The sequence below is a fragment of the Pterocles gutturalis genome, unplaced genomic scaffold (genome assembly GCF_000699245.1).
Source record: "Pterocles gutturalis isolate BGI_N339 unplaced genomic scaffold, ASM69924v1 scaffold26351, whole genome shotgun sequence".
In the NCBI taxonomy this organism is placed as follows: Eukaryota; Metazoa; Chordata; class Aves; order Pterocliformes; family Pteroclidae; genus Pterocles; species Pterocles gutturalis.
In genome coordinates, this window is record NW_010106411.1 from 109788 (window position 1) to 135819 (window position 26032).

At 41.0% G+C, this 26032-nt stretch overlaps 1 protein-coding gene across 1 annotated transcript in view; it reads right to left on the minus strand.

Annotated features, from left to right (window-relative positions):
- ITPR1 (inositol 1,4,5-trisphosphate receptor, type 1) overlaps positions 1 to 26032 on the minus strand; it is a gene marked incomplete at its 3' end in the record, with an annotated part of 143837 nt that overhangs the window by 107393 nt on the left and 10412 nt on the right. Inside the window, exon 3 of the mRNA XM_010087777.1 lies at positions 1675 to 1790. Within this exon, the coding sequence (XP_010086079.1) occupies positions 1675 to 1790 (116 nt within the window). The remainder of the gene's footprint in view (positions 1 to 1674; positions 1791 to 26032) is intronic.

Below are 26032 nucleotides of genomic sequence, written 5' to 3' on the forward strand. Positions count from 1 at the left end.
CCCCCCCCCCCCCCAACATCGTGCAAAATGCAGGGGTTTTAGTGTATTCCATGTGCCAACAAATGGAAAACGTGACATATACCCACATGATTGGCAGAAAAATGAGTTTCAATATGAGTGATGTACATGGAAACAAATTATTTTAAAGCCACACCTCCTCAGCTCCAGGTCACTGAAGACCGGATTTGGCACATGCTCCATAAAGGATTTGCCTTTATGTCCAAGTGATGCATATTCAATAACCTCCAATAAAACAGTAAAGTACTCAAATCCTTTCATCAAATGAAGCAGGTAGTTCATGCATGGTGGTACAGTTCTGTACAAACATCACTCAGCTGGGGCTAAATCCCGGAAAAATCTAATCCTGTGTTTCCATGGGGACCCCAGCACAAGAAGGAACAGGTCCCAGACACCTGAACTGGCATGTACTGAGGAAAGAGAAGACACCTTTACATGACACTGTAATCCAGGGCAATTACACAGTATCTTTCTTCTGCATGACACAGTATTTAGACCATATCTTCTCTTAAAATCCATGAACTCACAACTGCAGGCATAAACTCTCCCCTTCCCTTACCAGAAAAACCAAACCTAGAACCCCCCATTACTTAAAGCTTACTGGCATGGTCTACATCTCTTATCATTCAAGGGACAGGAGAAATATGGCACAAGTGAGGGACCTTTGTGCTACAGCCTGTACCAAAACAGCTTTCTCCTTGCCAAGTTAATACTGCTAGGTTATCAAATTATGTTTTCAGAAGCAAAATGAGTCAAACGCTCAGCCTTTGTGAAATGCAGGAGCAAGGCAGCCATATGGCAATCAGCAAATGACACTCTCCTACAGGGCCATTTTGTATTTCAGTCTACAATGAGCTTAATATAGGCTTAAAGGAACTAAAAATATTTAGAATTGTAATTTTGACATGAAGTACTCTAGCTATGTAATTTTAACATAAACATGGAGTTTATTTAACTCTAAAGTCAACAGATGGTATTTAAGTTAAGTTGGCTTTTTTAATATAGAAACTCTAAAAACAGCAATCAACTGCCTTACTGCGTTTTCAACTGCTTAATGTCAACATTTTACCCAGAAAATATTAAATACTGCAAGCTAATAAGGAAGGAGAGGCTGTCTGGCCTTATAATTACTCATAATTACCCATCAACCTTCACATGTATCAACCAGAAGCAGCTATGTTTGCTTGAGGAATCCCAATAGATTTATCAGACCGGTAGCTCAGATGGCATCTACCAGCACAGCTAACTCCCGTGACTTCCCACGTCAAGATGCCATGCCTGAGAATTCTCTACTCCACGTAGTTGTTTGAAGGGTCCCATTTTTGTGCTGTTACCACCCAAAATGCCAATGTAGAGCACTATTACACGTTCGCACTGGTTAACAATAAAAGCTTAAATGACTACCATGACTCTAACCCAGTAGCCAACAGACTGACACTGGGACACACAGACCTTGAATAGCATGTTGTCATAAATCAGAGGCTGTTTAAAGAGTTAGATCTCACTGAATGTCTCAAAAGGAGTCTTGTATACTGATTTCTATATACTTTCTTGGTGTCTCTGGGTTAACTGTGTCAAGCTGATTGGAAATACTTATTTAAAGCAGTATGGATGAGAGCGTTGATGATCCATAGCAGCCTAAACATGAATACTTACATGCAGTTTATTGAGTAGCACGGCATCTGTTGTGCTGTTAGCTCCTGGCTTTGCTGCTTTCCAGAACTGCTTCTGAGCAGAGTACCGGTTCATGGGACATAGTTTGAACAGGCAATCTATAAAACCAGATAAAATAAACAGAAAGAGTGCTTCAACCATTCACAATTACCTGGATTTTTCCTGCTAACATTGTCCAAATATTCCAGCAGCAAGGAAAGGTTTATAAACAAATTCCAAAAAGCTCTTGATCAGGCAAATGCTTTTTTGAGCAACAAGAATGTTGTCCCACGAATGATAAAAATTAACTGCTGCTGCCAAACATCTGATGGAAGACCAGACTTGGTCTTGTCCCAGCCAAAAACACTACCATACTAAAATGGTAACATCTTTCCATGCTTTCCCAGGCAAACAGATGCATTTTACACACATACAACTTTTTGCTTTTCTACTTTAGCAGACACGCTACTTGTCACAATTAATGTTAGGTTGGGTTTGTTTGTTTTTCCTATTGTTTTAGTTTTTAAATCAAATCCCTTCTATTGCTAAGGAAAATGAGGCATAAAGAACTGGAGAAACTCATCTAGTAAAGTACCAGCAACATAAAATGCCCCCAAACAATAGCACACACAAGCACAGACATTCAAAGTATAGTTCCAAGCACCAGTAGACCCGTTGGGGTGTCAGATTCTTCACCCAGTCCATCAGCACTGTTTATCTAACATTCTGCTTGGCAAAAGCCAGGAATTACAGCTCATTAGTCTTATTAAATATACATTTTTATATTAAAGAGATACTAACATATCAGTAATAAAGCCAAATTAGCTGTGTTTGCTATTTTTCCTTTCCTCTGTTGCTAAGCAACTGAACACGCAAAAAAATAAAATTAAGATCTTCAAAGATAGCGCCTAAAGTACCAGCTTAGAAGTTTAAACAAAGTGCCAAAAAAGCCAAAAGGCTGTTCCCAGTGGCGTGGATGTAAGACTTCAGGCTCCTAATTCACTCAGTATTTCTCAAGAGTCCTGGCACATTCCTACAAGCATGCACTGCAATTTGGGATGCAGCAACCCTGCCTGGGGGTTTTATCTCCGCTGTTTGAAAAGCACAGCTGCTCAAGGGCTGCCTTGCTAATAAGCACATGTCAACGAAAAAGGGAAAAACCCCCTATTGAAGACAAGTCATGTCAGCTCTGCCAGAGGTTGAAGTTGCTTAAGGAGCTTGAGCCCCACTAGAGACAGACCTTGATGATTTTATGTCAGGATGGACATGGACACCTTCACTCTTTTCCTGCCTTTTTAAAATAAATGACATATTGGATGTCGCCCTGCTGCCTATCTAATCCATCCTCAACGCACCATCAGACCACACCAGGCAACACCAAACACCTTTTCCAGAAGGGCAAAGGTCTGTCTCCACAACTAAATCCCCTTCTAATGGGGTGAAGCACTGGTGGCAGACTGTCACGTCGTCTCACAGTGAGTCACCGACTGCCAGATGGGCTGATCAACTTGTCCCAAACCACCACAGCAATTCCTGCAGCCTGCTTCGCTGGTGGCCCAGTACAGGAGCTGGGTACGGCCCTGGGGACCTTTACTGGAGTGACATGTACTGTGGAAGGAGAGAAAGAGCTGAGGGTATGTGGAAGGAGACTGAATTACATCTATCCAGAAATACTCACCTCCACTTTGACACTACCAGCTTATATCTTCTGAACAAACAAGAAAAGCGGAAAACGAAGTGCAAACAACACTTTCCAGGTTTGCTCTCTTCAACGGTATTTTTCATTTACATAAAGATGATTCACAGAGATTGACAGCACAGAATAGATTCAAAAAGCCACTGCAGGCTGGCACTTCAAGCTAAGACTATGCACTGTAAGCAACACACCAGTTATAAAACTTTCTATTTTTGCTTCAACCATCAGTTCACACAATGACAGCAATTAACACACAGAACTGCATAGAAGAATTAATTGTATGCTAGATTTAGTCACAGTGAAAGTATACTTTTTTCCATCCTTTTCAGTCAAGAAAGTTGTCAAGTTAGGCTTAACTTCTAAATTGTTAACTGCAAGCAACCCCCTCTCTTCCCTGTAGTACAGGGGAGAGGTCTACAAGTGTTTGATCTTGTCCAACACAAGAAGGGAAAACTTAACATGTTTTTCTTTGGTTTTCACCCTAGTTACAAAGCTACAGATCTAAAACAACCAATGAAAAGCACCCAACATTTTTTTTCTACTATGTGTTTTATGAAATCTATTTCTTAAGTGCCTGAGGAGTTCAGCTTAGCCTTATTCACCTTAATACAACCACCAGAGGCTGGTTAGTACTGAATGTATTTCACCATGGGTCAAACTACCTGAACTTTATGGCCAGAAGACTTTTAGATCTCCAGATTCCACAGGCTCATATGCTTACAAAAATTACCATGCAAGGATGTGCTAGCTGGGTATCATCATGGTCAACAATCTGCAACCCACAGTAGTGATGACTGTGTAAGATAAGCCAACTACTCGTCAGACACTGTACTATGGAAGTCAGGTCTATTTCTAACAGATACAAAATGAGCCAAAGCAACTGAAACAATCAGCTGTGTGCTCTGATCATGGATTCAACCAGCTTTAGCCACATAAAAGTGATTTAAAAAGCTAGTACTGCAAAGTCATTACATCTTATTACACACTGTTGAATATTAACCATGAAGGAATGCATTTTCTTTTCAGATCTTCATGATATACAGTGAAAAATGGCAGAACTGCACACTGAATAAGTATAAAAATAAAACACTACGTAACTTCTGATGAAATGATGACACATCATCGAGCCTGAACATAGAACAAAGGTCCTGCAGGAAAAGTGATTGCTTAATTGTATACTACCCCATCACGCACACACCCAAGGATGATGAATGATGTATTAAATGTGCATTTCAAGGTTTCCAAGCTAGATCCTGTTCTTTTGTCAGCAATTGCTTTGCATCTAATAAAGTGGACCTGGTAAAACCACAATTGCACCATGTGATCCATTAACGGCCTCACTGTTTGGACATTTAGATCCCCGCATCTCTGCCCCCTGAAGCTCACAAGAATATTTTCAGTAATGTTTGCTTATCCTCTGCATGCACCAGCATCAGAGAGGAATAATCAAAATCATGGATACTGGGACCACTAGAACATTCCATGTTCTGAAGCATTCGGGGTTCAACGAAGAGAGAAACTTGCAAGCTACATTACACCAACTGCATCCATCACATGCTTCTAATTTTCTCTTCTTTTACTTTCTCTTCTCTTGTATTAGACCTTGCTCCTTTCCTACCCATAGTCTCCAAACGTCCAAACTTTCCTGAAAGTTGAAGTCCAACCAGACAGATCCACTACTTTCATCCCAATTAATTTATTGAGCTCCCAACTGATTAATCCATCCCTTCTCTCTTCCCCCATGACAGCAATGTACAGGTCTCCACCTAATACTTAAGGAGGAATCATGTTTTGCCCAGACAATCCTCATTCCCAGGGCATCCCAGCTTCATCATCCAAGGCATCTTACACTCCCAAAGCACAAAGAACCAGAACTTTTCAAAGAAAAGGCTGGGCTTTTTGTCCTTAACCAATTTTTCTCACTCTGCCATTCTCTAGCATGCTCATTTCTAAATGATCTGGAAGCACTCTTAGCTTCAGCCAGGCTGCTTGTGTACCACACCACTCATCATTTTTTCCAAATCTCCCCTGGCTATTTTAAGCATTAGTAGAAAGTCATCACAACTTCTCTGCAGTTAGAGAATGCAGGTATCAAACTTTTTTTGACAAAAAGGCGTATCATTTATTTCATTTTCTGAACACATACCCAGGCTTTACGAAATGCCAACTGGAGAAAGGTAAAGAGTCAAGAAAGAAATTATTCCCCCCTCTCAAAAATTGTACTTTCAGATGAGGGAAATCTATAAAGATGAAGATACTTAAATAAGTCACTTACAAAACCTGCTGAATATTTAACACCAATACAGCTGTTTCTTCATTACTTGAAAAAAACCAAACTCCTTTTTGCACAGTAGTACTAAAATTAAAAGAAAATTTGCAATTCCCTGTTAAAATTTAGCAGCTTCTCCTCAGACTTTCCTATACCTAGCTGATATTTCCCCACGGCCAAAGCCTGCTTACAGTAAAGAATAAATATAAGGATAGTATTTTTTTATTTTTACTTTAAATACAAAAAATAGCAGCAAAGAGGATGAAGTAGTAACATAGCTGACGATGATGGAAAGACTGCAAATGGAAGTTCACAACTTTATATTTATTGAAGTTGCAGAGTTTCAATACACTCACAAGGACGATAACACTCCACAGGATGAAGAGATTATTTATTTAAAGACAAAATGAAGACCTCTTTTGTGTTTATGAGAAATATTTTCATGCAGGAGGCATACAGAATAATACAAAATTCATACGTTCAATCACAGGCAAGTTTCACCTCCTCAGAAGCCCTCAGATTACTACATCATCTATTTCTATACTTGTTCCTTCTGAAGTTTAAAATGAATAGATGACAGCCTAAAAGGTTCAAAGAATATAGAACAAAAGCTGCTGCAGGAATGTGTTGATTATTAATCATTCCTGCATTTCCACAAAGAGGAAGAAAAAAAGAACACGGTCCTACTGAAATTACTGTCTTTGTGATGAGAAGACATCCTTTCATTTTCCATTTGCCATGAACAAGCTTGGCTCAGAGCACAGCAAACCATTTCAAAACACGTATTTTGTCAGGATGCGCTAAATGCTTGACCTGCTGTCCCGGCAGAGCCCAGTGCATTCGCAGAGCTCCAGCAAAACAAGCAAATATCCAAACCTGAACTGCACACGTTCAGCCCAGTGGAAGACGACTGAAGTCAAATCCCACATTGCCGCCAGTTCTGCCACGCCACAAGTGCGGAGAACTTAATCGCAGGTGAGAAGGGCATTGGTATGCTGCAAAGCAACCCAACCGCTCAGGATTCAAAAGCTGAACTAATTACGTGACAAACTGTATTAGAGGTTTCTGCTGCTGAGAAGTCTGTTCCCTCCCTCCTGCATGCTGTTGCATCTTGCCTGTTTCAAGGGCTTTCAGTGCTTTTCTTCTTAAAGCAGAAGAAAGGAGGAAAATCACCCTTGCAAGCAACATTTAAACAGAGAGCCTGCACGATTTATGATCTAAATATATTTTAATTTTTATGTTAAAACAACCACCCTCAATTCATATCTGCAAGACACACCGGTAACCACCCTCTTGCCATTGTACTCATTTATGCATAGTTCTACCAGTGGAAATTGCTACTTCATTTTTTCAAGCTGTAACAACATAGGAAATAATGCCATTGTTATTAATTTAGAGCTGATGTATCAAACCAAATAAAGGGAGGAGACTACAACAGTGATTTCAGAGAGTGAAAAATTACATACCTGAGAGCTGGACACTGAATGTCAATGCTTACTAAATCAACAATATTCATTAATGCAACATTAATTAAAAAGCAATGGCTTTTCTGAACATCTAACAAATTTGCATATGACTCTGCACAGAGCATTATTAGTAACTTTACAATAATAAACACAGCATTTCAGATGCACCGAAATTTACTGTGGGATAAGGCAAAAACTGAACAAGATCACTTCATTCCAATAAGGAAGAACAAACACACAGCTCCTCACCTGTAAGCAAAATTACCTCCCAAGGCTCTGGCCACACTGCCATGTCTCAAGGTAAATGGAGAACCAAAGCACAGAGAACTCACAACACCACAAGCAAACACCCTCCAAAGCCCCCAGACCACATTGTCAGCAACGCGCCCAAAAAACTTACCAAAAGACTCACATGAGAAACGCACCTTTAAGTAAATGTCTTAGGTCCCAAAGAGTTCAGAATACACCAGTGTTTGTTTTATTTCTGCATGTAACCTCTTTGGTCTCCTTCAAAAAGAAAACCGCTACTCAAAAAAGAGAAATATTTAGACACTGGATATACAGGCAGTTCCAAAAGGAAACATTTGCAGGAAAGACCAGATTCACTTTTCAGTCTCTGGTACGAGCAACGCTGAGTGAAAGTGCTTCATGAAAACACAAAGCCAGAAGGGACAGCAACACAAGTAGAAAGGGGAAAAAAAAAATACCGACACTGATGCATTTAACTAAAACATATCCCATTTGACATCCAGGGGGTCAGGTGAAAGAACGCAAGAAAACTGTCAGCCTCCTTGTCAGTGAGGAGTGGTACCGCGATGGATAACATGTCCCTGGATGGGCGATACACAGGGCGACAAGAGATCTATGAAGACAACAACACACTGAGAAAAAGAGAAAACTGTTAAGGACACAGTGAAAATGGCAGGTATCCTTGAAAGCATTAAGGAACAGATCTAATTTATGGACGCAAAGGATAATTTAGTCTAAGAGAGGGTACTTAAATTAAGCTAAGAATAATCTCAAGAACCTTTAGAAGAAATCAAAGCACCATGATGGCTCCTGGCTAAAAACAAACGCAAGCCAGAAAAAAAAAAAAAAAAACAAACCTCTTAATGTTGAGAAGAGGGAAAAAAGAAAATAAAAAATCCCAGAGAAGAGTTCACAACTGCACACACTAATTTGAGCCAACTCAGGATCTCAAGAAAGCTATTGGTTTTAGTGCACGTTTTAACTCAGCTCATCTCCATCTCTGGTCCATCACAAGAAGAAATCCTGGACCAGACACAAACCTTGTCAAGAACCAAGTCCAAAGGCCAACCTCTTCTCTCTCCCACAGCACTGAAAATTAAGCTTTACACACTACAAGGAGAAGCATTAGTACTTTATATGGAGGGAATTCAGCAAACTAATGTACACAAGAGGTTCAGAAGCATTTTAAAGTAAACTGTCATGGCTTTAGCCTTTGTCCCAGCCTCGAGAGCTGTACTCTTTTCTCAGAAAGCCATCCTCTCTTTTAACAGTTTCCATGATAACCTCCCCATGAGGCATTAAACCACAAGTCTCTGAACATGAACCCTGGGACATTCTTCCTCAAAATCTTCATGTCTTTTCAGTATACATCGGTAGCATTTTACACTAGCAGTGAATCAAAGTATATTCACGTGCTGGCCATATTTCATTTTATTTTGACTGCTCACCCCTGTGATTGTATTTTCACATTTGCTTCTTCACTTGTTCCTGCTTTTCCAGAATAAAGCTCCTGCACAAAACGGTCAGGAAGTGGGGGCAGGCGGCAGGGAATGGCTGGGACAGTTCAAGCACAGGAGAGCAAAAAAGATCAAATTTCAAACACCCTCTGAAAGCGTCAATGTTGAGTAGTATGGAAAGAACACGGTTGTGCTATTAGACAGAGTTGACGTGACTGAACAGAGTAATAAAAGTTGTTTCTATTTAAGAAAGCTTTGCGTGCGTGTCGTAAGCAATGAGCCACCACAGCATCACGCAAAACAAAAGGCAAGTTTTTCAGTTGTTCAAGAATGTAAGTCCATTTTCAGCTTTTAAATGCTTCTGGCTTAAAGAAAATTCACATGGCCAAAAAATAAGATACAGGGAAGTTAAATAAATATTTGATAATATTATTGAAGTCTAGGTTGGAAGGACTAAAGAAATAATAAAACTGAATTCCGTGCTTTAATTTCTTTTACGCTGATAAAGTGCTTGGGATTCCCAGCCTGAAATGCTCATTTGTCTCCTTCCTTCTGCACTGCCTGTAGTCTTCCCAATTTCTGGCCCCACTTCTTCCTGCAGAATTGCCAATTGCCTGCCAATACCACAGGTTCACAGGACTGGCAGACCCTTAGAAAGCTTTCTTAGGCCACCCCTCCCTCCCAAAGGCAGAATTAACTCCATTCCTGACAAATCTCCTGAAGTAATCTATTCCAGCACTCCACTGTTTCTGTATCTAATTTATTTTTACAATTTCAGCCCATTAGTTCTTTCCCTTTCCATGTAGGCACGCAGAACAAAACTTCTCCTCCCCCTCCCACCAGTATTTACAGGCTCCTGTGTCCCACACCTACTGAGATGCAAGACTAATCAGTCTTGTTCCTGACCACTACCCTCCTCTGGATTTTCTCTAGTTGGCTCACATCTCTCACATCTTTCTGGAAGTACGAGGTGCAGTGCTAAACAAGATACTTCACTTGAGGCTCTGCCAGAAAGTCAAATTGGAAAAAATAATTACTATGTCTTTTGGCAATGGTTCTTTTTATATATTCCAAGGCAGCAATTGCACTTTTTGTAACAGTACAGCATCGACAACTCCTATTCAGATTGTGATTCCTGCAAATCCCTGATCCTCTCCTACTGCACTGCTGCGTGTGCCCATCCTCCTCTTTGCATGCACTCAACTGAATGCAGTCTCTGACATATGCCCTCACTGAACTGCAATGCTCTTTTTCAGATCACTTCTTCAATTTTCAAGGTAATTCTGAGTGAATTCGCAAGTCATCTTCTTATCTGTGGAGCCTGCAGAGGACAGTCGGCTGCAAAAAAACGCAGTTACCAGCAGCGTGGCAGCAGACACCAGTGCTACCCTGGCAGCAGCAGACAGCATCCGTAAGACATGTGCCGCCACACAGATGTTCAGACTCCCAGTAAACTGGCTATAGATGGACTCCGGCAGCACTATTTGAAGAGCTTAGCAAAGCAAAGATAAATGAAAAAACCCCAGACCTGCCTTAATTATAGGAAACACCACCCTGGAGTTGAACAGAGCAGAGTCATGGTGCTGAACTTTGCTGCACTCCCAGGCAGAGAGTAAAACACCAGTGTCCACATTTGTTTTCTGAGTCTGAAAGCTTTATTCCTTGCTTTCTGTTCTTAGGCTTGAGTCTTTCACCTCACTTACTGAGGCCCTCTCCCTCTCTCTACTTTAAACAGTCACCATCCGTCTGGCAGGGGACCAGAGATGCTCTTGCTGAAGCCTATCAAACGATGCTGCTCAATCTGTCCAAGTCCGCTCTGTCGCTGTATGCCACTCCCTTTCTCAGGAACAGAGCAGAGCAGACGCCAACAAATCATGCAGCTAATTAAAATTTGGCTGAGTCCTCCATAACATAGTCTTAGCACTGAAGATCACACTCTGGTTGTCACTTTAAAAAGTAGATTATGCTGACAAGGTATAGCTATGCTGCCATATATTGCCTCTGCTCAAATTGCCTGCAGCAGCACAGCAGTGCGTTACAGCAGAGAATAAAACACTTCAAGCACTTCTGAAAAGCACAATATTCCAGTTCGACAGCACTGAAGAATTAAGCTATGCCAGCACCGCTGCTGAAACACAATCTATAGCTTTAGAGATCAAAACTGAAAGTGGAAAATAGTCCCTAAACTAGTAAAACAGCCCCTTCCAGGAACAGCTTAAGAGCACTGCTTTACCAAATAAGGCAAGTGAGAGCTGGAAGCCAAGGCAGCAAAGCCATCCTGTATTAAAAAAGCCAGACAGCTGGATAATAGAAATGTGAATAAGCCAGCTTCACTAGACCGGATTGCAAATGGGAAGAACAAATGTTCAGCGACCATGAGCGGAAGCAGAGCCTGCCAGCAGAGGCCTGAAGGCATTTATCCCAGCCGGCAGGAGCCGACAGCACATTCTTACTGGAGGTTATTCTTTTTTTTTTTTTTTTTTCAATGCCGTCATTCTAAATAGGCAACAGGAACACTATAGATTATGTCTGGAAAGAGATGCTCATGGGGCACTTACCATCACCTGAAGTGCTTGGCACCTGAGTGCAGCAGGTATGCAAAACCAAAAATCCAAATCCTAAAAATGCACTGTGTATCCAAGATTGATACACGTTTCACCCTGCTGTACAAAGCTGCCCATATGCTACTGGATGAGGACAAGCACAACTGTAGAGTTGCTGAAGAGAAGATTGTTCATTTTTCAACTTCAAAAGAGATTGAGTTTTTCTTCAAACAAACAAAACCAAAAAACCCATCCCCCCCAAACCCTGGTTCTCATTCAGTTTATTTTATCCTGCTCTACTACTTCATTACCTTACAGAAAAAAAGAAGTAGAACATGTTATCATCCATCTTTAAGGGATGTTTCACACCGGCTCCAGGTGTAAGCCTTTTGCAGAAATAAACACTCTGTGTTAACTTAGCGTTTGTACTCCAAGGGACACAGCAGCTTCTAGGACTCCTCGGTTTATCACAACTGGTTATGTCCCTGGAGAACAGATTGTAAGAGCTTGCAACAGGAACACCAAAATGTCATACAATGAATCAAGGAGTTAAAACACTCCTGTAAAGGAAACCATCAGTTTAATTTCTTTAACTTCTTGTCCAACAGTTAAGCAGACCAAGAAGTTTGTTTTTAGGTGCTGTAATATCACATGACAATGCCTGCCTTATTTCCCAAAATCTTTAAGATAAGAGGAACCAAAAAAGCCATTATGCTGATACCACAGTAAGAACGTGCTAGCAGCGGCCCTCAAGTCTCAGCCCTCTGTCACAAGAGCTGCACCACCCAAAACAGGAGCTCCCCTGCCCCACGCTCTCAGGTGCTCCATTTTGCAATACTTGGCTTTCAATTTGCACTCCCTCTCTGCAGCAGTCACACCAGCGCTCTACCAATGCCAAGCCAGGAGGACCCACCTGTGCGTTCAACCCTGCATGCTGCTAGCTTCCCAAGCCAATTTATTTCCAAGAACCCAATATTTACCACTCATTGAATTTCAAAGCCTATTAATTGTTGCCTTCTCACAGTATGCATGAATCAACAGATCCATTCATTTCAGTCCCCCCCTCCTGCCAGCTGCAAAAAGATGAGCAAATCTGTACATTAGTGTGGCATTTGACAGTCACAGCTCAGAAGCCTTCACAGCAATGTATAATCAACTGAAAAACAGGAGGGGGAAAAAAAGTGATGACTGACCTAGCTATCATCACAGCACTGATAAATTTTCATCCTTAACACTGAAACTGATGTCCTTTAAACCAGAATGTGTTTTCCCAGCCTTTAATTGATCCTTGTGATGGAAGTGTAATGAAGCCCTCAGATAACAACAATTCTACAAGGCATTTGCACTGCCAAGGGAAGCACCAAGAAGGACAGTGCATTACCATCTCACCCCCAGGCATGACCACGGCCACCACAACATACATCCTGTATTTGGTTCCGAAAAGTCTACAGAAACTAAATGTATTCAAGCCACTTAGTGCTACACCCATTTTAAAAATTTCCTTTTCCATAAAGAACAATAATGAGGTATTTTCAATGTTTGAAGCCATTTTTCAGGCTGCCTTACTGACCTAATGATAACATATCAATCAGTGGGGAAGAAAGATGGATTTAAAAGTGATGGATGGGCTGGTGAGAGCTATTAAATAACACCAGCTGCATCAGTGTCTGAACACATCCTACACTCATATCCGCACAGAGTCAGTAAAGATAGTTGTCTCGGATCACAAGTACCACCTTTCTCAGTAGCCTCAAAGCAGCAATAACCATCACAGTTCAGAAAAACACACTGAAGTCCTCTTAACATTGCCTACTCCTGTCCCTCCTCTTCCTTTGTTTCAGTCACTGCCTCTTTTTCAATTATTATTTGCATCACGTCTGTATTCAAACTGTTTGCTGGTTGATTGTGTCAGGTGGTCCAGCCTCTGCATTCAGATCTATGGCAGGTTTATGCCCTGATTGTCAGGATTTCAGATTCTTTATTAATTTAATCAGGTTTCAGTTAAATTTTCCTTTTCTACACAAGATCTTGGCATCCAGACAGCAGAAGCAACTAAAAAGACCTGATTATATCCCATAGATTTGATAACATCGATCTGCAACTGTTGGCCTTCAGAGTGAAGCGGAGCAACAGTGCAGGCAGATGAAATCCTTTGGTGGGGGATGCCAGGCCAGACTGAAATGGCGACTCACAGTCAAGGCAGCCCCAAACACAGACCAAACAGCATTCAGAAGCAGGACTGAACCCCGCTGGTTTCACAGACGTGATGGAATGTTCTAAAAATTACTGCAGCCCTCTCCTGCTCCGCTGTGAATTTAACAGGAGCTCACAAGAACTACATCAACGGTGACGTCCGAACAGGGTTGTTTCACCTGTGACGGTGCCAGCTGCTGTTTTCAACCACTAAAAAATGGCCCTTGGCACCAACAGCTACAAGAGCACTCAATGCGCCATCCCATGCCAGCTCTCCCACAGAGGAGCTCTGAAACAATGTGTTCTAGATTTATGACTTCAGACGAAAATTGCAGTAGTAAGAGGTAACACTTGACTATGTTACTCATCTGCAGACCCCAGTGATAACTTTGACCCACAATAATTTTCCAAAAGAATGTGTTAAAATAAGTACATCAGCCCCTTGAAGCAACAAGTGACTCCTATATGATAAAGTAGACACGAGCTATGAAAGATGGATTGCAAGTATTCTTGATAGAGATGCTCAAAAAATAGATTCTGTCTGGGAGTTCAGAAATAAAGACTACTTCAGGAAACCACAAATGAAACCCAGACTCTGATGTTATCTCAAGTCTTAATCATGGAAAGTGACAACCATACTGATTAAATAAGTGGACCTTATTCAAATATAATAGAAACAAGCAGAACAAAAACTCCCCTCAAAACACCCGAGCACATGTACATTATGGGAAACAAAAAACTAAGTGACAAAGATGTGAAAAGTCGATTACCTGTAATTTCCTGAGTTTTTATATCTGGATCAGCACTTGGGACTTTCCTCATTGACTTTCAATTTTAATAAGTCATCACAGTATGAAAAGGAAGTCACTAGAAACAGTGGTTTAAATTTACCTGTCTGCCAGGCCTCTTGATTTTTAAAAGGCAAACTTCAAGATATCGAGCACATCTTCTATTTGCCCTTGGAAAATATTCAGGAAGCCCACTACTCTTCCATTCAAATACACGAACTGCATATTAGATACTTTCAGGAACAAATCCATTATTTTCTTACTAAAGATCAGAGCACTAGTGATACTACACATTAAGTTAAATTAAGAACTTTGAGACTTACCCAAAAGATATTGGTTGGTATAAACTCATACACAGTGAATTATTTTTCCATGATCTTCCACTCTCACCGAAACAGAAAACCATTAAAGACCTTAAGTGCTCATTAGTGCCTTGCATCCTCCTGCAGTGTGGCCACACAGGAACACTTCCACTATGCAGTTTTCCCCTCTTGGTCATTCAAAAAAGCTCTGAAGGCTTTTACAAGGTGAAGCCATTTAAAGTCTGGTTAAAAACATTACAAAGACTTAACATTTAAAGAGAAACTGATAAGCTGCTCAAAGAAAGCATCGGAGAATTGAGTGCACTGTACAGCAGTAAGTTTCTGAGCCAAAAGGCATTGGAGAGTAACCACATTTTTTAAAAAGGAAATACTGAGGCTGGAAGCGTGAAGGTAGGTCACAGCAGACGACCTGCCAGAGTAAGGATATAACAGGTTTTGTATTCCATCCTTGAACTTGCACTACTACAAACATTGCCAAATATTATAATTTTCATGCACATTATCTCCACTTCTTTATAATAACATGTCTTGAAAATTGTCATCAGATAGCCCACACTCTCATACAACCCACATTTGGGGATACAAATGACCACTCCAGTCAGAAAGCTTTCAGCCTTCACTCAAGAACCACTCTTGGAATACTAATTAACTTCATAAACCCCAACCATATTCCAAAGAACAAGCTTTTCTTGTCAAACATCCCTGCGTGGTACTTTTCCTAATAAATACATCCAAATAACTGCTGAGTATAAGCCTGAAGCCATATGCTTGTTATGTATATAAATCAACTTTTTTTACTAAAAATATTTAAACTGAAATACTGATATACCCACTGTGATGAAGCAAGGATGTATCCTTCAATTCAGCAACAGAACATCCTCTTGCTCTATTCTAATGAAATCTGATGAAGAAATTATCCCTGCAGTCTCCATTTTGCAAGATCTAGTAGATTTATGACTAAAGTTTTCACAAATCATTGGAAAATGGTAGCAAAAATGGGTCGAAATAATTGCAACACTGACAGAGATGCCAGGCATGCAGAACAACTATCACACCATTTAACTTTCCTTGATCTCTCAGTACCCAGGATTTGCACTTCCTAATGCACAGGAGCAGCTGAGGAGGACTTCTTTGATCAAACCTGTACTCAGCCCCACAACTGAGCACCACACTACATTTATAAAAATATAATATGGACAGAAGCAAGCAGAAGGGGTTATCCAGTTGCAACAATGGTATCTCGTTATCACCATTAAACCTAGCCCTGCACTGACAGTTTGCTGCTCTGCAGGGATATGACCAACAGGAAAAAGCTTCCAAAGCTATGGTAAAACTTAGCCTCAAACAGCAGACAGCCATCCAAAGCGAACTGTAGGAACACTCGACCTCATGAGAAGAGACAAACAAATGCTAATACGCATATGAAAATAACCCATCTGGTCAGGTCACAACTATATTGCTGGTAAAGGAGTGTTACTTAATTATCAGCAAACTTATTGTGCTGGCTAGATTAAAAATTTGCAAAGCACTTCGTAAAAGTAACACAGTTGTACTGCACATCCTTGAAGGGCCACATCATTAAAAAGCAGTACTTGTTTAAACAATGCACGAAGGGCACAAGATTGCCAAACCACTCTTGACTAAAAACAAAAGCCTATGAAGTCCACCACCCATGTTAGCTCTGTAACCTCTTCCTTCCCAAGCAGTGCAGGGAAAGCCAATTTCTTCTCTTTAACAGAGCCACCCTTCAAAGCTCTTCCAGAACGAACGCACACAACACTTGACAGCAAAGTTCCTAGGACTGTTTGCAGGAGCAGACTTCATGCGTTATCCTCCCCCAGTCTTCCTCCCAGTGTGGCCCTAAAGCAGCTGGTTCCTGCCTACTCCCACCCCACGCTCTCCTCCATGGCAACACTTCTGTGTACCAACAGGAAAATACAGAGAAAAATGAATAAGAGATTATTTCTGTGTCCGCAGATCCAGCACCCGCATGATGCTAGTAATCAAGAATCATTGCAAAGCAAGATGTCCACTTCAGCAATTCACTCAGTTGCATAAATTTTAATCGAGATGTTGGACTAGCTCCATATGAATCTAAAAAGCCCAACCTGACAGCTGGTTGTGCCGCAGACTCATAAGCACAGAAAACCCACACAGGATGCTGCCTGACGAAGCTGGATCTCAGACTATCAAGAAGTTGTCCTACAGATCACTATGTCTTATGGAAGGGTTATTCCATTAAACACCTTACTTTTCTTCATCATCACAAATACCTGGTTATCATTTATTCCCCCTACTACCCTGAAGCTTCTGTCTGATAAACAAGGGTAAGAAGATATATTGCAGCCCTATGACATTGAAGGATAGATTCACGCAGTTCCTACCTGTACAATCCACTAGTTCTGTTTTATGTATATTTGTATAGGTTTTCCTCAAAAATTCCCTTTGATGCCTTCAGAAACATCTCTCACTAGGCCACCCAACTGATTCTGCAAAAGTTCTGAGTTCAGAGGTCCAGAACCAGCTCTCTCCAAGCCACCCACACCATTCCCAAGCAAAGAGCTTGAGGACATAAAGCACAGAACAAGGCGGGTCCTGCCCTCAAGAACATGTGCTGCTGCCAGAAGAACACAAAAGAATTTATCGGAGGACACAACCTCAGAAAGACAAGATATACATATTGATGCATGCAAGGATGTCCATGGACTATTGTGAAGGCACTGTCTGACCAGCACACAGGTCTGAAGAGGCCAAAGCACCCTAGGAGGAACTGTTCATTTCTTCAAGTTAACTGATTCAATACAAAAAATATCCAAGGAACCCTGATTCAGTCCTTCAGCAGAGATCAGAATAAGCCAGCACTACACTGCAATAAACATTACACAGCACCATTTCTGGAGCAGTCACCTTCAAATGTAGAAAACCAAAATCTAGATAAACTTATCTTTGAATTTGCAAAATAATAAATATTTAAAAACAAATATTCTCCTTTCTACTTACCAATATCAGGGTACTATACCTTTATACTTCATAAAAAAATTAAATATTTAAAGTATGTTTAAAATTAGCATAGTGTAAATGATCCTTCCAATAAAGTATCCACCGATAAAACCCATCTTTGGAGGTGGGAGGAAATCTTAGGGTTTCCAATATGAGCCACATGCTAACTGAACAGATATTCAAAGTAGCTGAGTCACTGTGGTTTTCTGAAATGAGCCTTTAACCACGACTTGAAGGAAGGAACGTTAAGTGACAGGCACTTCAAAATCTCTGAAGGATAAAAGTTTTTCTTTTAAAGTTAACTCAGTTTTTAAGTCTAAGGCTGCAACTCATTTTCCTAACACTTTTCTCCCCTTTTGTTTTTTATATGGTTTTGAGTACTTTGATGTCTAGTTCCCAACACAGTGTTTAACTTTAATCCTCTATTAGGCATAATTTAAACCCTGCACGAATATCCCACTGCTCTTGGAGCAGTTAACTGTTTGGGATCTCAGCCCGTGCTGCCTCAAAAGTCCTTCTCCAAGTCAGGACTCTCAACGCTTTTGTATGCATAGCGACCAAACAGTCTGTGGCAATGGACTTGTGTGACTAATCTGAGGTTTTAGTAAAACCTCAAGGTCTTTTCTTCCCCCCTCCAAACTCTACAATGAGCACCCCCTCCCCACTATCCCCAGTTGTGGTGTTACAGCTATGACAGCAGCAGGGCCATCAAAGCAATGACCAGGCTCACTATACTTATAAAAACACAGAGCAGACAAACAAATCTAGTAGTTTCTCCACAGAAAAGGTACAATAAAGAGAACAGAAAACATAAACATTGGGAGCATCTGAAGGGAAAGCAAGGTACAGCAAGAGGGAATTAATTCTGCGTGAGCAGCAGACAGCTCCACTCCATCCCTTCACAGTTATCATCAGACAGCCGCAATTTAGGCAGGAACAAACCTCAACAAAGGATCACAAAGATCCTCAATACAGCAGAAATGTATGCAAGCTATTGGTTATGAAAGCTTTAACACCGAAAGCTGAAAGAAAGAAGCTTCTGTGAACATAAATCATCTCCCCGCTGAAAAAAGAACCACATTTTCTGACTATTTTTTTTCCCCAAGATCTTTTACAGTTTCCCCCACAGTTCTGGTTTGTGTTTCTTTTTCTTTTGAACTTCAGAAAATGAAAAACTTCAATATTTTCATATTCATTTCAATAAAGGTTTCTTGAATAAGTTACAGGAATAAAATATTTTATCCAGTTTTATTCTGAACATTCACTTATTCCCGACAAGGTAAAGAATAAGAATCCCATATGAAGTCCCCACCTTCTCAAAAGCCTGCAAAGGGCTTTCCTCTTTCCTTTGCGAAATTCATTCTCCCCCACCCTCCTGCTTCCCATTTAATGGATGCCGGCTTGGGGTGCCGATACAGCCCAGGTGAATTGTGGTACCCCTCTGGAAACACACTGCCATGCCTGCCATCACGTCTATCTCAACTTCCATACCCCAAACTCAACACTCATCTAAAACACGACCACATTCTAAGGGCAGCTTCTTCACGGTCCTTGATAAATCCAACTGCCACTGCAGGCTTGGTCCGAAGTCATTCCTCAAGCCAAGTTCACACTGACTGAAATGAGTTTAGCCTCAACACAGCTGCAGGGTTTCCCCTCAATCAAATATTTCATAGAGGCAAAGCACTAATTATCCACATTTGTTCCCTTTATGGCTTTCTCTGCTACCCATATGCCTTCAAGGTCCTCAAAACCACTGTTTGTCATTGAGGATTGTGAAGACTGAGAAGCTACGGTGTCAGCTGCCGACCTTTCAAGGTAACTTCAGCTAAGTACTGAAAACAAGTAAGTACAATAAGACTCTCTCAAATTTTGCATCAGATAAAAGTTAGAAATTAAATGTCAACCATAATAAGGTTACAAGAAGCTGATTTGAAATATTAGTGGATATTAGCACAAGAGCTACTACATTTAAATATAAAATCCCCTATATACAGTGTACACCCTTCTCTTGCATTTTTTCTTTATATATATATATACACACAACACACACACGTACACACACAAGCCAACCTGTAAGGAGACTGTAAAACAAATAAGCTACTAAATTCGAAAGACTTCTCTGCTTCTCTTCTAATCCCAGTACAGAATTATCATCTCTCAAGATGCCCAAGTCTCCATAAAACACAAAAACTTTAAGCACATGACTGATAGCATATGGAGAAAAAATATATATTTGGAACCAAATCTTGTAGATCACATTTGAAGGATCTTCTCCTCATTGTCATTCTCCGTGACCAAGGCTATCTGCCTGACAAGGAGGGGGAGGAGACAAATTCTTAGCTTATTTTACAACTTGTCAATGATAACCAAGAATTACCTGTAAAAACCTATATTGCCTTCAGATTTTACCTTCTGATCCCTAAGGCACTAGCTGTAGGGTGCTGTCATTCCTATTTCAAGTGTGTACGTTGCAGCAGGGAAAGATTATTCTCCTGTGGCTTGCTCAGTACTGAGCACATGCAGAGCACGCAGTCACCATCCTGTTTCCATAGCTAAATGCTCTTACAGCAACCACATAATGTACAATTTCTGTTTCCCAGAAAAACGTGATAATTGATTTAATCTTGTTCTTATCACCTTTCTAGTGTCACTGTGTTGTGATCACATGGCAGGGATAATTATTTGCTTTTTAATCAATATGTAAAATGCACTTTTGAAGAACAAAACTAAATCAACACAACCCCCCCAAAAGCTGTAAGTATGTATACGCTCCAAAAAGCACCTTTGCTTAATAGTGATATTGAGACAATAGAAGTCAAAGGCACCCGGATGCTTCTGAGAAGAAAAACTAGTTAATTTAAACAGAAAAATGCTGTAGTTGAGAAAGTCATCTCAGTCTGTCCTGTGCCATTCGTGACCTGGCGACACCACAAACCCAGTTGGCTCCTCAGCCTTTCCCTGAAGCCTTTGGTGCTCATTAATCCAAACTTCCAGGCTGGGCTGGTGGAGCATTTGCCAGACTAGTACCACAACTTCTGCTTTTTTGGAAGGTGTTTTGAAGAACTCGCAACTAAAACTCCAGCTCCATCCTCTCTTGCTCTGGTTCCATTTGGTATCTCGGCATCATCAGGCTGTAACAATTTCACTTCAGAGGTTTGCAGCAAAGGGATTAAACTTTTCCTCTTTCCACATAGGTACTGGTTACATTCTAATAATACCAAGATTTATTCCTGTTTCTTCAAAAATAAAATGCAGCTTTACGGCATAAGGAGCAGTCGTGGACTGGAATCCCTACCACAAACAAGTCCTCCTGTACTGAGCCCCCACCCCAGTCCCAGAGACTGCCGGGCCATCAGCAGCCTGAACCGCTGCCCTGTGGGGTTGTTTATGGTTAACTGGTGCTGGCTGGAGATCATGTGCAGCTCTGAAGGAGGGGGGAAGGATTTTTGTAGATACAGCTAAGACTTTTTCCTTTTCAGGACGGCTGCTCCCTCATCCAGCTCTCTTACTTCCTCATGCCTACAAGTTCTGTGTTTATTTTTTCCTTGTATAATTTTTAACCTCGACGAATAAAAGGGCTGACATTCACTAAACACAAGGTCTAAGTGCTACCAGATTGCTCTTGCATAGCAAAGCTTTCTGTATCCGTAATAAAATCTGACTTGCAGATAATTTGTTCCAGTTAAAGCAGGAGAGGATCCTCTCACAGCGTTTTCCAGCAACATCATAGTTCCTCTGCTGTCAGTAGAGCTTGGATGTGATTTCTTATTCTAAAAATCTGACAAGAGCTACAGAAATATTCTTCAACCAAAATACAAGGAGTTACGTTTTCGTTGAACTTCTGTATATTACATAATCAAAACAGATTATAATTGCCAACACTGAGAACTCAGTACTGATTATTTTCACTAATTAGGTATGAAGGAAGTGTTAGTCCTAACACATAAGTAACTCTCTTACTTGACTGAATAATAAGTTGTTCATTAGAATAAAATTTTTGAGGAACACTGCACTTAGTGTCAGTCAACCTGTAATGGCTATTCTAGTGCATGAAACATTCGCGTGAGACATGCCAACCTAAACGCTCTGACTTTCACAGCAAGGTAACAGCATTTAGTGAGAGCTACCAAGCTCAGATTTCTCAGCATCTCTGCTAGGCTGCATCCAGACCAGCACAGACAGCTCCATTACCAGTTACCAGCTGGCAGAAAGCCTCCACAAAATTACACCAAACACTGCCTGCATTTTGTCCTTTGCTATGACTACAAAGTCACAAGTTTAAAAGTCAAGTGCAGTGCATAAGAAACAGCCTCCTACATATGCCAATTAATTTTTTAAAAAAGCAAATGAGAAAAATCCACATAGGTATGTTTACAAACAATACCTTTTCTAGGTGAGAAGCACAAGGCTTCTTCATGCCAGTTGCATTTGTTAGGGGCCACTAAATGCTAATGTGTGAATTTTGTAGCTCCCCACCCCAGCCAGTGAGTTGTCAAGCAAGGAAACAAACAGCTATTTTCCAGTTTATTCCTAAAGAACCAGTAGGTGCTTTCAAGGCTGACCTCAAAGCAGCAAATTCCTTTCTGGATCGCAAAAAACACACTGCGGTTTTCAGAATCGAGAACCTTCACCAACATTACCCTGTTTGCTAGCATTTGAATCACAAACTTTAAAGTTATCTCCAGGAAAGAGCATTTTTATACAGACAGGTCTCAAATCACAAGGAGCTTGACAGATCAGCACTAGCACCTTGGTCTCCACCCAGCAATGTGAAAAACTCAGCTGGAGGTGCTATTAATGCATCAATAATTGAAGAAGAGAAATCACACTCTGGTGTTGACACATTAAGTACTATACTTCATCTTGAAAGATGAATACAAATTCTGCAACGACAAGGACAAGGTATTCAATCTCCAGCAGCAAAGTGGGAACAGAGGAAGATGCAAGTGTCACAGAACACTTGCTGAAGACAACTGGCAAGGTCTGCCTTTCCTAACAGCACATTTTTATGGCTGGCTGTGCTGGCAGCCTCACTTCTTCTTCTGCCTCCTCTCAAACAGAAGTACTTAGAGTGTTAGTCCCCGAGCTTACAGCTGAGGAGATATCACCACTTTAGCCAGGACTCTCGCTCAGTGAAGAACAGGTCGCCCAGAAAAAGAGAAGGGAAATTATTTAACTTCTCAGTTGAGGGTGGGTTCCTCTTTGACTAATGACTCCCATGTGGCACTTAGACACAGTACCTGAAAGACCTCCTCAGTATGGGTACTTAGCATATCTCTTGTCACCTTAAGCAAACTACCTAAACTTATAGATTTTTGAACTGTAAGTATTTTCAAAATGTAAAGCCTTATTTTTTTTTTTAGGTAAAGTAAAATAATTGAAGCTTTTAGTATAACTTACTGCTATTGCAAGCAGCCCAGAACTTCTCTGTCCTAAAAGCAACAGAGAAGTGAGAATCTACAGAACAGACTCTGAGGAGTTCGACACAGACAAGATCCTCAGAGGTGTCACAGCAATGAAAGATCTCATGATTACACCACTTCAAGGGGTAAGAGGAAATGAAATTTGATCAGGTAAAAATGTGAAGGGGAAAAAACTTGAAAAAACTTTAGAAAATCATTCATACCTCTGCCAATGTAAAAGCTAGGTACGGTTTCCTTAAGTTTACTGGGGAAGGCAGATGGATTTACAAGGCAGAAAAAAGCAAACCCTGAAGCTAAAAACATGCTCATCTGAATTGGAAGACCCAAGAATATGGATCACACCTTCTTGTGACTGTGTGCTGTATCATAAGCTACATGTCACAGAAGCAAAACCAAGCGAGCCAAGAGGATGTGCTTGACAGCTCAGCTATGCAAGTGTCAGCGCATTCAAGGTGAAAAATGTTTTTCTGAATCAAACTCCACTGCATTTGTCACCACATGTTTGTTCTTCCAGGACAGTCCAAAGCTAACACTCAGGAAACTCATTAAATGAATTACATTGCTTTTGACTAATTACAGGCACTTTTAACCTTAACTGCAAAGCTCTGTCAGAAGAGGTGACGATTCATTACTAGCTCACTCTGGCTAACAGAAACAACAAAAGCTACCACCAAATTGGTAAGCATCATTCAGGTGCTTTAGATGCTCCTTGTCTAAATCTTCTTCCCACATATTTGTTATCTTTCAAGCACCAAGCAGTGAGGGAGCACTGCTTACAGCTGTGCAACGCAGCAGACAAGTCAGGATGGAGAGCTGGATGACAAAGGCTCTCGTCTTGGTTCTGCCAACAAGACTCCAGCAAAGCTATGTTTTGCTGCAAGATCTTGTACATGACACTTGCAGAGAAGGCAGTTCAGCTTCCTTAGCTACAAACTACCATTGAAGACCTACAGTGAGAAAAATTCAGCATGTTGATGACTCCAGAAAGCTATGCAGGCACTATGGCTCAGCCAGGCAGAAACACTGAGCAGGCTGAATGAGAACTTAAATTTCAAACAGATGTGGATAACAGGCAGCTCACCTAGCCTCCCACCCCAAATTTGCATATTACATGTGTTTCTTATATTAATACCCAAACAACCACCTGGCACATAAGAAAACTTGGTAATTCATCACAGTTCCCACGTTGCCAAGAAACAATCTTTGACTCTAGATTACAACAGTTTGATAAAATCTCACCCAAGGCTAGGTCAGTGAGCCTCAGGCATAACAAATGCACTCTTCAAGATAGGTGTTCTGAACCAATGGCAATATTTTACACACCAGATCTTACCAACCAGCCTCTCTCCAAATCTCTCACTTAAATTTCTCAACACTTCAGACAACCGGTGAAAAGCTGAAGATGTCTAGTACCTAATACCTGGTAGACTGCTTCCCTCACGCACAGTTTGTTGGGTTTTTTTTTCCCCATAAACATCATTATTTTATCCATCTGCTTAGTATCTGCATCCTTCTATATAAGTAAAGCTCCTTCATCTGCAAAGCACTCAGGCTGTACTACCAAAAAGCCCAACACTAGCTCTGAAGTTTATCTGAAGGTCCTCTGGAAGTACTTAGTATCAATGAGGCTCACCAGCATCTCAATCTTCCCAGCTTACTGAACAGACTCTCAGAGCTTTTAAAAGAAACAGAGCAAAGCAGATTGAGTGCACAGAAAAACACAACAGTTCAGCTACCCTAAATATTAAGCAAGCCACAAATTTTAATAACTTTGCTGTATTAAAAGATATGCACCAATGTCACCCCACCCCCACAATTCATCAAGGCATTTCACTCCCTTGGGCTCTTGTGACTAAGTATAATATTTCATTAAATATCCTGTTCATACTGGTTTATGTACTAGGGAACACACTAATTTTAGAAAACTGATTAGCTAGTTCTTTCTAACCGAATGTTATTGTAGCTAAGGTCAGATTTTGCAGTGAAACTATGGCAACAAAGCCACAGTATTCTTTTGTCTACAAGGTTGGGGCTAGGTTTATTAACAGTACTGTTCTACTTAATAGCTAAGTACTGCTTTTTGGCAATCCCTCCCTCGATCCTACCTGAAATACCCTGAACTTTCCACAGGGGAAAACGCTCAAACCTGTGAGAGCTGTTGAGAAAGAATGAACATTTAAACCAGCGCTTCGCTGATGTCCTCATTTTTAGGACACAGTCGCTACGGCGGCACATCTGCCCTGTCATCCCGCACAGAATGTCTCATCAATACAGCACTACTACCCACATTTTTCAGATGGGCAAACGAAGTGCACAGATCATAAAACTTCACACCAGGAGTTCAGTTAAATCGCCCCACATTCTTTTGCTGTACCTTAACCAACAGATTGTGTTTTTCATACAGCATTCCAGTTATGCACATTAATGCCCATTCTCTGTTTCAAAGGGGCTTTGCTCTGCCTGCATCTAGATGCATAATGTCTAAGATGAAAGCCCTTTAAAACCAGAAGTTGGCAGACAGCTGTCTCATCAGAGTACTCTCAGTACAGACCAGCATGCAAACGCAGCCTAGCCCATCGTCACAGCCCGTGCCTTGGATCCCAGGCAAACTCGTCTCCTTGCTCAGGGATGGACAACTTTTTTCATGTCAAGTTAAACAGACACTCTTGTAGTCTTTGCCATACAGACCTTTCCCATCATGGTCTTGGTACCTATCACTAGGATGTGGCAAAACCATGCTAAACCATCTCAATTAGGCCAATAATTATTTAGCCAATCATTTATCCACTGTTTCAGCATAGCACATGAGCATTGTGCAGTTGGAATGTCTTTGGGGTGTCCTGGTGCTCCAGCACACATAGCTAGCAACTGGACTACAAACTTGCTTTGCTTAATAGGCCAGTAAGGAAAGGAAGCATGCTGCAACAGATGGGGCAAATTAAATAAAACCG